At 40.1% G+C, this 13,359-nt stretch overlaps 1 protein-coding gene across 1 annotated transcript in view; it reads left to right on the top strand.

Moving 5' to 3' along the window:
* The first annotated feature begins 607 nt into the window (after positions 1-607).
* The window catches only part of LOC139135389 (aminopeptidase N-like), an 18,492-nt gene continuing 5,740 nt past the window's right edge, over positions 608-13,359 (top strand). Inside the window, exons 1-11 of the mRNA XM_070702753.1 lie at positions 608-1,526; positions 3,493-3,787; positions 4,214-4,334; positions 5,362-5,519; positions 5,835-5,948; positions 7,723-7,860; positions 7,987-8,118; positions 8,890-9,068; positions 9,789-9,877; positions 10,708-10,841; positions 11,843-12,046. Coding sequence (XP_070558854.1) covers positions 922-1,526; positions 3,493-3,787; positions 4,214-4,334; positions 5,362-5,519; positions 5,835-5,948; positions 7,723-7,860; positions 7,987-8,118; positions 8,890-9,068; positions 9,789-9,877; positions 10,708-10,841; positions 11,843-12,046 — 2,169 coding nt within the window. The 5' untranslated portion in view covers positions 608-921. The remainder of the gene's footprint in view (positions 1,527-3,492; positions 3,788-4,213; positions 4,335-5,361; positions 5,520-5,834; positions 5,949-7,722; positions 7,861-7,986; positions 8,119-8,889; positions 9,069-9,788; positions 9,878-10,707; positions 10,842-11,842; positions 12,047-13,359) is intronic.

Here is a 13,359-nt window from a genome sequence, read left to right on the forward strand (position 1 = left end):
CCCCTGAAGATTACCCCTGCAGACACTGACTGCACACTGGAGTCTATGCGGTTTTCACATTGAGTCGTGATAGCAACTTTTGCACTGTTTGACATTTGGAGAATGGGTGCATATGCGTGACAACATTTAGGGTCAATTTGCTTTGGATTTCATTAAAATGCCACTTAAATAAAAGGTCTGTATACACAGAATTTTCTACCGTGGGATGGGGGCACCATCTTACAAACCCATCTCTTTGTTGGTTTGCCTAGTCTACAATTATAGATCCTAGTTTCACATTGATTTTAATGTCTATTACTCATCCGATACAACCCAATTACATATACATGAATTGACAGATGAGCGAAGCCTGATGCCGGGTTGCACGAATGGTGGCACTTGTACGCGCTTCATTCTGAAAATATTGATACATTACCTCCAGTTGTGCGGAGAATAAATGCTGCTAGAGCACACGTTTGAAGAAAGCGACGGAATGATGGGTCAAAAATAAATTTCTTTACATCGCTATTTCTCCCCCTTAGAAGTCAACGGTTGTCCCCTTCGAAACGTCGACTCGTTACATATGCGGACTTGCAGAATGTCTAACGAGGCAGTGAAAACTGCCTCTGACTTGCAATAGATAAGGTTAGAGCTCGATGTTTGTTTAGTGACCGCAGTGAGTCGAAAAGGGAGGGGTCACCCTTGGTTAGATAGAACTGTTGGCCAGTGGTGTTCAGTTCAATGCGTAACGGACTGTCGCACCCTGCTCCGGTTCCCTGTGCATTGTGAACGTGCACACCCACAACCATTTGGAGTCTATAGAACTACTCACTTGAAGTTCACCTGATAGATTGTATATTTTTGCCTGTTCCCTCCAAGCACCTAGCTTCTCGTAATTCTGATCGAAGGGGTAGTGTTTGAAAGAAGCCAGATAATTTCAGGATGACTTACGAAACGGCGTATTCGCCAGAGAAGAAGAGGAGCGGGTGTTTTGTGACGACGGGGACGGCCATCGCGCTTTCTTTCATCGTCGTTGTGCTACTTGTTGCCGCTGTGCTGATGACTTTCTACATTCCTCAAAATCTGTGCGAGACTACTCCCGAACCGGAATCCAGGATGCCAGACGACACAGTTGTCCCCGAACCAGACGTGGAATTCAATGGTCGCTTGCCGGACACCTTGATGCCCTACCACTACGAAGTCGAGCTGAGGCCGTACCTGGACGAGGAAAAGGACGGCGACAAGTGGAAGACGAACGAAGGAAAAGTCGTCATTTATCTAACCTGCGTGAAAAACACGAAGGAAATTAAAGTGCACCACGATAAAATGGAGATTCAGAGTAGAGCTGTGAAGGATGCAGACGGTTCTGAAGTTGGCATAGCAAGCACAGAAATCGATGCTTTGTATAACTGGTACATCATACACACCGTTGATGAGCTGCAAGCTGGTACGAACTACACGATATCCATGAGTTTTGTCGGGACGGTAAGTCAGACTGACGCTCGAGGGTTCTACTACAGCAGTTACTCAGAAGATGATGTCGAAACGTAAGTACTGTCGGTTTACAGACTTTTGAAAAAAAACAGACAAGCTTTGGTGAAAATATGATGGTTGTTTACACAACCCTATACGTCTGTTTGGAAAAAGAGTGTCATTTGCCGCCACCATATCATGTAAGGTCATCCAGGATGCTATAAACGCACATCTCTGGCGCTTATAATCAAGGCCAAAATTCAGACCCGCATCTGACAACTTACGGCCTCCCATTTTAATTTTTGGCTTAACTACGCGATATACACATCACTGAAATGACTTTGTACTGTGATTATATCACTTTCACGATCTTTCTATGCGGCATGCACGCAAAACCAGTGAGCTGGGCTAAACCGAGATGCAATCACGGATGTCGAATTCGGTTTGACTCAACGACGATGTAATCGCGTCCAATCTCGGACGATAAAGCCGATTAGAGCTCCACGTTACAAATACTGCTATGAACGACGACGGCTGAGGCAGCGAAGGTTCGCAATTTCGCACAGTTCATAACCACATCCGACAAATTAATCCACAAGAAACGTTTTAGACTCTCAGATATCGCGGTGAGAGACAGTCACGCTCCGACGGACCGTGATTAATCGAAAAATTACAAAATCAGTTACACGCTCGAAAGATTGCCGCTATTTTAAAGTTACAACCATCAAAGAGACTTTACAGTCAGTCATGAATTACACGAAAACAATTAAAATTGTTAAATTGCGAGGCAGCCAGCGTATCGTCAGTAGGGTGTGCATTCACTGGGCTAAGCCGAGAACACAGGCCGATAGATTGATGGAGATTATATATATATATATATATATATATATATATATATATATATATATATATATATATATTATATAATAATGTATGTATGTATGTAGTGTATGTATGTATGTATGTATGTATGTATGTATGTATGTATGTATACATATAGATATATAGATATATATATATATGTGTGTGTGTGTGTGTATATGTATACATACTAATACATACATACATACATACGTACATACGTACGTACGTACGTACGTACGTACGTACGTACGTACGTACGTACATACATACATACATACATACATACATACATACATACATACATACATACATACATACATACATACATACATACATACACGGCATTCGCGCAATATACAGCTCATACCTCTCTATGTGCTCCATATATACATACAGCAAGTCCAGGGAGGGAGCATTAATGACTAAAATCACGTAGATGTAAGACTCTGGTGATTTTGTGCGGCACTGACTGTAAGTTATACTGCTTGCACGGTACACAAACCCATACACATTATTGCAAAATGACGCTTGAATAGACGTACGATGAACCAGGTGAATTTAATTTGAAAATTGTGGACTCTTTTTAATGTTTGCTCCGTGGGCGTATTACCAGGATCTTTTATTAACAGATGTTGCCCCGCTTCGTTTGAGTACCATCAAAGAGGATTGTTGCTCTCTCTCTCTCTCTCTCTCTCTCTCTCTCTCTCTCTCTCTCTCTCTCTCTCTCTCTCTCTCTCTCTCTCTCTCTCTCTCTCTCTCTCTCTCTCTCTCTCTCTCTCTCTCAACGATACGCTGCGTTTTTTTTAATTGAACGGTCCAGTCCAGGCAAAATAGGGATGCACAATCATACAGGCAATCATTTATAACCAGTACTGGGGAAGCCCTGGAAACCAGGCAACAAGCACTGGGTAAAATGACTAGGAGAAAAAGTACCTATCAGGTTTCATATTGCTGTCACAATCATGCAATACCGTAAGTTCTTTATGTGATTAATTTTACTCGTTTCATCACAGAAACTGAAACATGTGGTGGAAATCCGTTCACTGAAAAGCGACGCAGTCCTACTTAACCAAGTGCCGCTCTTGTTTCGCACGTCCACCAATATCCTCATTTATTCTTTTATTATTATAATATATTTTATTTTATTTATAAAGACTTGCCTCTTTCAACTTTCAGTCCTTATGTTGCTTCACACTTTGAACCGACCAGAGTGCGTGATGCTTTCCCGTGCTTCGACGAACCTGACTTCAAAGCGACCTTTGCCACCACCCTCGTTCATCGTAAAATGGGCGTCACCCGCGAACGGATCGCGTTGTCTAACATGCCCATTGTTCAAAATGAGACCTTTGTTGAAGATGGCGAGGACTGGGTGAAGACCCATTTTGACAGCACTGTCAAAATGTCGACATATCTGAACTGCTACGTTATTGGGGAGTATATCTGTAAAGAAGATAGCTACAGAGGTTATCAGGTAACCTTGCGCTCTTAACCCTTTGAGTGCCACAATTGTTCCCACCAAAATTTTAGTGAAACATTTTTACCAATTTTTATGAATTTTTCTGTATTTCTTTGATAATTTTGGACCAAATGGACATCACATTTCATTTGCCACAGTTTGTTATCAAAATTTTGACAAAAATCTGAGAAAAATTGACGTGAGCATATTTTCTGAAGGTGACAAAAGTTGACTTTGGCGTTCAGAGGGTTAAAACCCGCATATAAGAACAGGGTAATACTTTGTAACACTCGAATTTAGCCTGGCGTATGTTGAAAAAAAATCAAATGTGATAAAAGTGTGATAAAAATTATTGGTGTTACAAATGAAATTCAACATGAAAACCGTCACTTTCAATAATTTCTCTGCGTACTGTTTTATTTTATTTTTATATTCTATCAGTTCAGAACATGGAGTCGCCCATCTGTCATCAACGCCACCGAATATTCGCTACAAGTCGGAATGATACAGTTGGGTAACTTTGAAGACACGTTCGGTATTACATACGACCTACCAAAGATGGGTAGGTTCACGATCATATCCGATAGACACATGAAATCAGAAAAATATAGATTCTGATTCTGGGCATCCGCTCTCACCACTTCGAGACTTATCATATGATGCCTGTCGTTGTTTTTTTTTCCCTTAACAAAATGGCGTTTTTGTAGAAATCCTCCTCACATAGTATTCCCAAACAAACCGCCAACAACCTATATGATTCACAATATTGTATCTCTAAAGTGTCGATAGACTATTCATAGGGCTTTCTTCTCTTTAAACTAATAAAATGCTAAAATAGAAAGAAAGTAAGTATATTATAAGTCAGTAAAACAACACAAAAAGTGGGTAGTCTATTTGTTAGCCTAATGCCAAAGATTCAGAAACCTTATTACCACATCATTTACGGCAAGTTTGGATGGATAGACCGTCGTTAATGAAACAAAAGTTTGCGAAATACTATGCATCACTTTGCATTCAGCCATTCTCCATAAGCACACTATCATTCGTATCATTGAAAATTTGAGTCGGACTCATCAAAGCAACTTTACGAAGTAATGGATAATATTTGTCTCAAAATACGGAGTACTCTGCAAGTTTACTTGTTGAAATATCATATCCGTATGAAATATCAGTATCCCATTGTTTAGCCAAACTCCGTCAGTTCACTGAACTCTTTTTCATGATAGTTTAATGTTCTGACACAGATCAGGCTTGTTTGTCACTGATGTTGTCTGGGTTCCCCGTTTCTTTTCATCGCTTCATCCCACATTTTAGAACGAGCATAAAAGTACTGAAGGGCCATGGATCAACATACACTTTCTTGACTTATTGATCACCATTCGTGACTATCTCCATATTTTACTCGCTCAGGTTTACTTGTTTAGGTTTTGACTTCCCCGAACCATAACTAGTACACTTTATCTGATGAGAATATGCGCAAATACTACAGCAACGAGGCGTCTCCGTGGGATTTTCCACGTTTTTAGCCGGTCTGTTTAAGATTTTCATCACATTTTTGGTGAACCGTTGACAGTTTACTTCCTTTGCAGATTTTGTCGCCCTCACTGAATTTGCTCCCGGTGCCATGGAAAACTGGGGTCTCGTATTGTATCGCGAGAGTAGAATGCTGTATCCGAATGGTTACTTCCAAACACCGGCGACGAAGAAGGGAGTGGCAATGATCGTTGCCCATGAACTTTTACATCAGGTGACAATATCATTTAAAATTTTCAAAATATACAAGTAGTCGCTTTAGCAATCTACTTTTGTCTTCAGAGCGACGTTTGAACGTATTTCCTACAGATTGCCTTATTGCGATGCAATCTTGTATGATATTAAAAATGAAAGCATGAAAGTGCCGCTTTATGTGCAGATGTTGAAAGTTTATTTGTACATTTTATCATAACTGCTGCACATTAAAAGGATCGGGGTTTCATTTTAACATCAATTCAGAATGTACTTGAGTGACATTACTGAGTAGATATGCGTAAAGAAATTTAAGTTTTCATTTTGTTCAATACAGTGGTTCGGTAACTATGTAACTTGCCTATGGTGGGACCACATCTGGCTGAATGAGGGCTTTGCCAGCTACTTCCAGCACAACGGAGCAGATTTTTCGGAGCCGCAATATGACTTTGTGAGTATTATAGAATCCCTAATGGGTTGACATGTAAGTGCAGTGACGACCCTGATCATAGAGTAAACATACAAAGACAAGGTCAACGTCAGTAGTAAGGCTCTTGTCTGGTAACCCTTTTATACAGTAAGCTTATCGTTTACACATCTGCGGTATATAAATTGTTTCCGCTGTTAAGGTAGTATGTCCCTCAAAAGTGAAAGACTTAAACTTTTGCCCAAACTTTCCTGAACGAAACTTTCGACCATTCTTTAACCAAATCAACAACAAAAGTCGGGGGCCAGCGTGCAAAATTTGGAACTAGCGGAACCAATCATTTTGCCTTATTTGAAATATGGGGGAAAATAAAATTTCGGATTTTCGAAAAACTAAGATAGTTAAAGTTTTTCTTTCTCCAAACGCTTTAAAATGAGTCCCCACATGTGGTAGATCAGAAAAGAATTGTAGAAATTTGAGAGTCCGACTATCTGTCTCCGAGGCGCGTTCTACTTTACGCATGTCTAACGGATCTGAAATCCCAAATAGAGCAGTTATGATAGTTATCAGTTATGATAGTTTCTTGTACAGAAGATGAATTCATCTGTGACAAGATCACGAAAATTTCGCAACTTTAACATATCATGGAAATGTTGTGACTTGCTGTCATGAAAGCTAGAAAGTCAAGGTCATTACTTTGATGAACGTGTTACGGCCCTAAACAGAGAGAATCGTTTCGATCCTATGCGTAAACATGTCGCCGTTTTGGTGCTATGACAGACAAGAGTCGTCGTGTAGACCGTTACTGTAACAGTTTAAGAGCAATCATTGTCTAGGGACGACAATAATTCAGACCGCTGTCATAGTTTTGTTCCGCTTAAACTTCTACAACAAAACATTTTCGTACGTTCTACTTATTAAGTCATCCGGCGGACTTATAGATTGGGTCCCGTGCGTCCATCCGTGTGCGTGCGTCCACGCAGATTAGATGTCTCAGACATGCAGAGCCGATTTATTTTAAATTTGGTACAAGAATCATACATTCTTGTACACATATGCACGTCGATTGATTTTGTTATATGATCCAATATGGCCGCCTGGCGGCCATTTTGTTTTCACTGTCTTCATGTCAGAAGGCATTGTGCGGGTGTACCTGGACCGATTTCATTTAAAGTTGGCACAAGGATAACGTATTATGACTAAGACACACGAGCCAAACTAATTTTTGATATGATATGGCCGCCACGAGGCCATTTTGTCATGAATTTTTCATCTGAGGAGGTATTTCTCTAACATGCCTATTCAAAACAGGATATAAAAAACAAGATATAACACATATATGATATATATCCATTTATCTGTTAAATCAACCCTTCAATAAGTATGTAACATAAACATGACTAGTTCTCACTCATTTAGACCTGATCAACCAACAAACACATAATTTGACGGTCGGGGACTGTGTCATCAACGATGGCTTATTCGTGGTCTTTCGAGAGAGAAAAAAAACATTGTTCGTCGTGCTTGTAGAAGTATCATGTTCACACAGTTGGGGTCATGAGTAATGACATCGAAGGTTTCACCTTTTGAAAACTCATAGCAAAACTTAATAAAACTGAGAGAGAGAGAGAGAGAGAGAGAGAGAGAGAGAGGGGGGTAGAGAGACAAAACTTTACAAGTCGTGAAAATACCAAACATACGATGATGGAACCCAGATTTGAAATGTTTGGGGGGAAAAGATGAACTCATGCACCGATGTAAGTGACAGTAAAGAATCACTTTACACAAACATTTACAGTATGAACAGCTGTTTCTGGAAGACGAAACTTATGCTGCGATGGCAGTTGATCAACTGGGCACATCGAGACCAATGGTTACACCGACTGGCTTCTACTCTGAAATCAGGTCTCTGTTTGACAGAATCTCCTACGAAAAGGTGAGTTCTATTACCTCAATTCGCATATACTGATGTTGTTCTGAATACTTTACTTACATCGTTCATCTATATATCTAGTATAGTCTCTCATCCATAAACGTTTTTGTTTTTTTTTTCAATTTCAAGGGAGCAGCTCTTATCATGATGATGAAGTCTTTCCTTGGAGAGGACAAGATGCTCGAAGGTTTCAGAAACTATCTTCATGAGTATTTGTTCGACAACGCCCACACCAACGATCTTTGGCAGTCACTGACGGAGGTAAATGTCCCTTTTGAGCATTGTCTAACTGACAGGCAATCTTTGACTGGCTGGTTAGTTCTTTTTTGGCGATACCAAACTGTAGTAAGCAGTGATCTCCCACCTTGGTAAGATGCTCAGTGCAAAATACGATGTGGATTAGTATTCATTTATGCAAACTACATTAATGAGCATCGTTTCGGCATTAAAGTTTTATGATAATAACTTTTTATCAGTATGAAATATTCTTTACACCTCATACTGTATATGATAGGGGTCCCTCGTTGCAACCTCCGACCTAGGTAAAGGCCCCTTGACAATCTTAGACCGAGGTAAGTGACGATCTCCGTTTAAGGGTAGATGGCAAGTGGCCATGTCTCACCACAGTGTGTACGTCTTGTAGCAATCTCGCACCAAGGTGCGGATCCCTTTAGCAATAAGTCATCAAGGAAATAGTGCCTATGGAAATTTCAGAGTAAGGTAAGTGTCCCATGCGAAACTGCCTTACCAAAGAAAGGTCTGTGGTTGAATTCGGCTGGGAAGGGTTATTTGACTTTTTTCTTGAATTCGATAATGAAAATTTAAAAAGTCAATGACCCTTGCCTATATGTATCCGTTTGATGTCCAAGGTAATCATAGAAAGGGAACTTGACACCATCATATTTTAATTCTCAGTAGAGGGGAAATAACGATGAATTACTAACTAATCAAGAAAACGATATAGGCTGGCCGACTATAAAATTTTGCCTCTTCCTATCAGTCGTTGCGATATTTAGTTACTTTTTTCGACAGGTACCTGGCCATGATTATGACGTGAAGCGAATCATGGACACGTGGTCACTACAGATGGGTTTTCCCGTGGTAACGATAACCAGACACAGCGAGGACCACACCAAGGCCACGGCAGATCAAGAACATTATCTTCTGTATCCGTTTGACAAACCACAGGATGACGATTACACAAGTTTTGGGTACGTCTATGATTACTGATTTCTACGGTAAAATGCGCCTTGGGGACAGATATTCGGACTCTCAAACCGTTACAATACTTTTTGGTCTACCACTTGTGGGGGTTCATTTTGAAGCTTATCAATTAAACTATAAAGTTTTCGTCGGCTTATTTCTGTGAAAATCCAAAATTTCAGTTTTCCCATAGAGTTAACACAGGGATGGGAGTCAATTTGAATTTCAAGTGACGATTAATGTTAGGTAATTTGTTTCTCTAGCACCAAAATTTGAACGGTGATCCCTGATTTTTACTCCTGATTTGTTAAGGGAATAGTTGAAAGTTTTGTTGGGAAAAGTTTGAGCGAAAGTTGAAGTTATTCAGTTTCGAGGCGAGAAGTACCTTAATTACAGAGCTGTGTTAGTTTTTCATGTCCTTGTAAGTTTTTGTAAATATTTATCACCGCCTTTGTCCGGACATGTACTCCAGGCGGGGTATTCACGCTCATCTCCGTAAATTCAAAAGGCGGTATTCATTCACGTTTTTCAGGATGTTGTCTTATTAACTTTCATGTTTTATAGTTTGTTGGCTTTTTGTACGACTATGCGTTAGGACCAGGAGCCGTAAACCCCTCTCAGTGTTGACTGTGTCTTGACGATAAAATGCATGACCAAAGGTCGTGCACTGTCTGTCTGTTTATATCAATGTGTTAATGTTAAGCTCTGAAGTTTTTATCTTCTCTTAGATACAAATGGTATATTCCGCTGACCTTTACCCACAAAAGCGAGCAGGAATACGATAATCCCAGTGCGGCATGGCTGAATATGGACTCGGGTAGGCGAAAACTGTAATAATGTGAATCTGTCCAACGTTAAACTCACATACTGACACTTTCACCACCCCGGCTTACACTGAACCAGTAGAAGGATGTGGAATTACTGAAACAACTCTCGTTTAAAAATTGTTGTAGAGTTTCCCAAATTTATAATGTCAATACATAACTCCTTTTTCCTTGTTGAAGAATTTCACCGAAAATAACGAACTTCAGATTAAATTTGATGGAAAGACATGTCAAAAGATTTACACATCCAAGTGTTGGCGCCGCCACGCGCCCACATCCTACCTCATGCGTCTAGGCATTTTATGATAAGAACGCTCAATCACAGGCCCTAGAACCTCTCAATAGTTTCCCCTGAAAGACCTAACATAAAGGAACTATAGTGAAGAAGTTTTGCGTTGTCGATACGTCAAACCTTAAGTTTCTTACCTTTCTTGTTATTTACTAAACTTCGAAATTGACTTGTACAGGAAGCCAAAGCGACCGTGACAAAAGCTTATGCTAGCTTACTGCCTTAAAATTATAATCATATTTTCCCAAACGAAATTGCTCGCATCATCGTTAATCGACCAGTTATCGATTGTTACAGTGTTGTCATGTCAACAGTATATAGGATGTTACAGTCGAAATCCGGTACTTCCTTTAGTTTACAATTCCAGAGTCCTAAGTTCGGTCGATACTTCTCTACCAGTATTCAGTGATAATCAAAAAAGTGTATAGCTATTATAGTTTACTTTTGCGAAAAAAACCTGACTTGCTAATATTTTTCTATCTTTCTGTTCCTAATTTCAAAACTACGTGATCTCATTTGTGATTCTGCCCACAGCTGACATGGTCTTTGAAGGAATCAACGAAGATGATTGGTACTTGGTAAATATCAATCAAACTGCCTACATCCGGGTCAACTATGACGTAGAGAACTGGAGAAAATTGGCCAAGCAACTCAATGAATCCTTCGAGGTGAGAACCATAGCTAGTTTTTTTTTTCTTGAATGCTATCGTTTTACTATTGAAAAATGTTAAGCTCGTCGTAAATCTTGTGTTAATTCACCAATAAATGAGAAATTATATGATATTGTTGAAAAGACAAAATAGTACGCGCTTCCAGATTGAAAGACTTAAACTTTTGCTCAAGTTTTCTCAGGTAACTAAAATTTAAAACCACTTGCTTTTGAAATCAAGAACAAAAATCATGGTTTACCATTCAAAATTTGGTACTAGAGAATGAAAATACCTAAATATATCGATATATGAAATTCGAAATAGCAGTCATCCCTATGATGTTAAGTCTATGAGGAAATAAAGTGTCCCTTTTTTCAAAAAATTAACAAGGTAAAATTTTTACTTGCTGGACGAGCTTCGAAACGAGCCCCTACAAGCGGTAGACCAGAAAGGCGTTGAAAATATTTGAGAGCCGGAATATCTGTCCCCGAGTCGTATTCTATCTAAACCAGTGAGTTCAGATTCAAAATCTCTTATCCGAGTTCCAACAAATACAACCATTTTCAGTAATAGAGCGCGAAGCCACTGCAGTGAACTGCAATAGAACTGCTTACACTAATTAGTTTCAGCTGTAGCCGTGGCCACTTTGGTGTTGAACAAGGCTACTTGATAAAGACCAAAAAGTCTGCTTGTACAAAGGCAAAACTAGCTCTGTCTGAGGCTCGAGTTGTAAATGAGAGTTTACTATTGGCACCGTGTGTTCAAGATTAAATTACCATGCACTGGTCCATGTACAAATCTTTTTTATTTCAACTTCCCCAGACAAACTGTCTGCATGGGACATACAATGTTGTCGACTTTGCCAGCTGGCTACAGCTGAAACTAAGTAGTGTGAGCAGTTTTATTGCAGTTCACTGCAGTGGCTTCGCGCTCTATTACTGAAAATGGTTGTAAAAGGAAACCATAGCGCATTAAAGTGTCTGAGACTCTGAAACGTCTTACGTGTTTCATCTCTGAAGGCTATTCCTCTTCGAAGTCGTTCTCATCTCCTCCACGACGCCTTCCACCTGGGCCAGTCTCACCATCTCGATCACGTGATCGCGTTGGAATTGATGGAGTACCTACGTCACGAAGACCAATACCGTCCCTGGAACACCGCTTACAGCTATCACTTCTTCACAGCGTACATGTTGTCCAGATCGTCCGCCTATGGGATGTTTGAAGTGAGTGTAGTGTCACCTATGGCCTGGCGTTTCTTCTCGCCCAGTTCTTTGAAAGCTTCATTTCAGGTTTTACAGGTTCTGCAGGTTTTAAGGGTCTTTCCCCACGTGCCTACTATAGGCAAAACTATTGAATAATATTATCATCTAAAATTTTAACACCCAGGAAACTTCATTTTATTCGTATTTCGATTGTGTATCACCCGAATTCAAATTCAAATCTATAGGTCCACAACAATAATTATGAGGTGTACAAAACTGTGATGTCTGAGATACAGACAACCTCTATACAGACCTGAGGTATGGCGAGAAAATAGTACCTACATCACCTATTTCGGTGGTGGTGGTGGTTTAGGGGATGTGGTACATGGCGAGAAACACATCACGAAACTTTTGTGCCTCTATCCATACACAATGACAATCTCATGAAAATGTTAACGTAGTTGTAAAACTTCAAACAAAGGAAAGGCAACAACCTTGACCTCAGACGGAAGGATCTCAAACGATACACTTGAAGTTTTAGCAACACAGTAAAAGTTCATTGCGTTCACGCATTCGGGAATAACCTCACCAGTTTAATAAATTGTTTCACCGATGTCCTTTATCGTCAGACGATGCGAATCGGCTCGGATTAACTGAATTTATCCATAAAGAGGCACTCCCACTTAGGTAACATTTTTAAAACACTTGTTTTTAATGCCAACGGTCGATATTTGACGTGGCGACTGCGCGCGGATCGCGAGATATCAATAAAAACATGTCATTTCCCGAGCGTATTTTTCACATCCCTAAGTTTTACGATCGTTTCTGATTTTGACCCGAAATCCCCGAAGGTTTGTTGTTGTGCTGATTGACGATATTCTAGGGAGTCTATAGTAAGTTCGAACGACGCAATGAATTTACTTCCCACTGCAAAGACTTTATATACAGCATTATGCCTTTACCTCAGGTAAGTTTTTTAAAAATTCTCCTTAGTTTTTGTCGTTTTCATTATTCTAAATCAACATACTTTTTACCAACGCCACATAAACATCAGTTTTTACGTGTTAAATATTAGCCGCCTCCGATGACTACATTTTGTCGTCTGCCACACAGTACGTGTGGTTCGCCGCGCGCGTGGTATGCGTCTATGCATACCACTCGGCGGCCGCTATGTATCAACCGAACGTAACTGTGATAGTCACCTATGCGAATTCCGGTGGAATCAGCAAAAATTGTTTTTCGTTTTTTCGCCAAGTCAGTAAGACTCAGCTTTCTCCCACGGGGCATGACCGATCACCGACGCGAGTGGTACTGTGGCGTACAGCAGCGTCAGC

Source organism: Ptychodera flava, chromosome 6 (genome assembly GCF_041260155.1).
Source record: "Ptychodera flava strain L36383 chromosome 6, AS_Pfla_20210202, whole genome shotgun sequence".
NCBI classification, from domain to species: domain Eukaryota; kingdom Metazoa; phylum Hemichordata; class Enteropneusta; family Ptychoderidae; genus Ptychodera; species Ptychodera flava.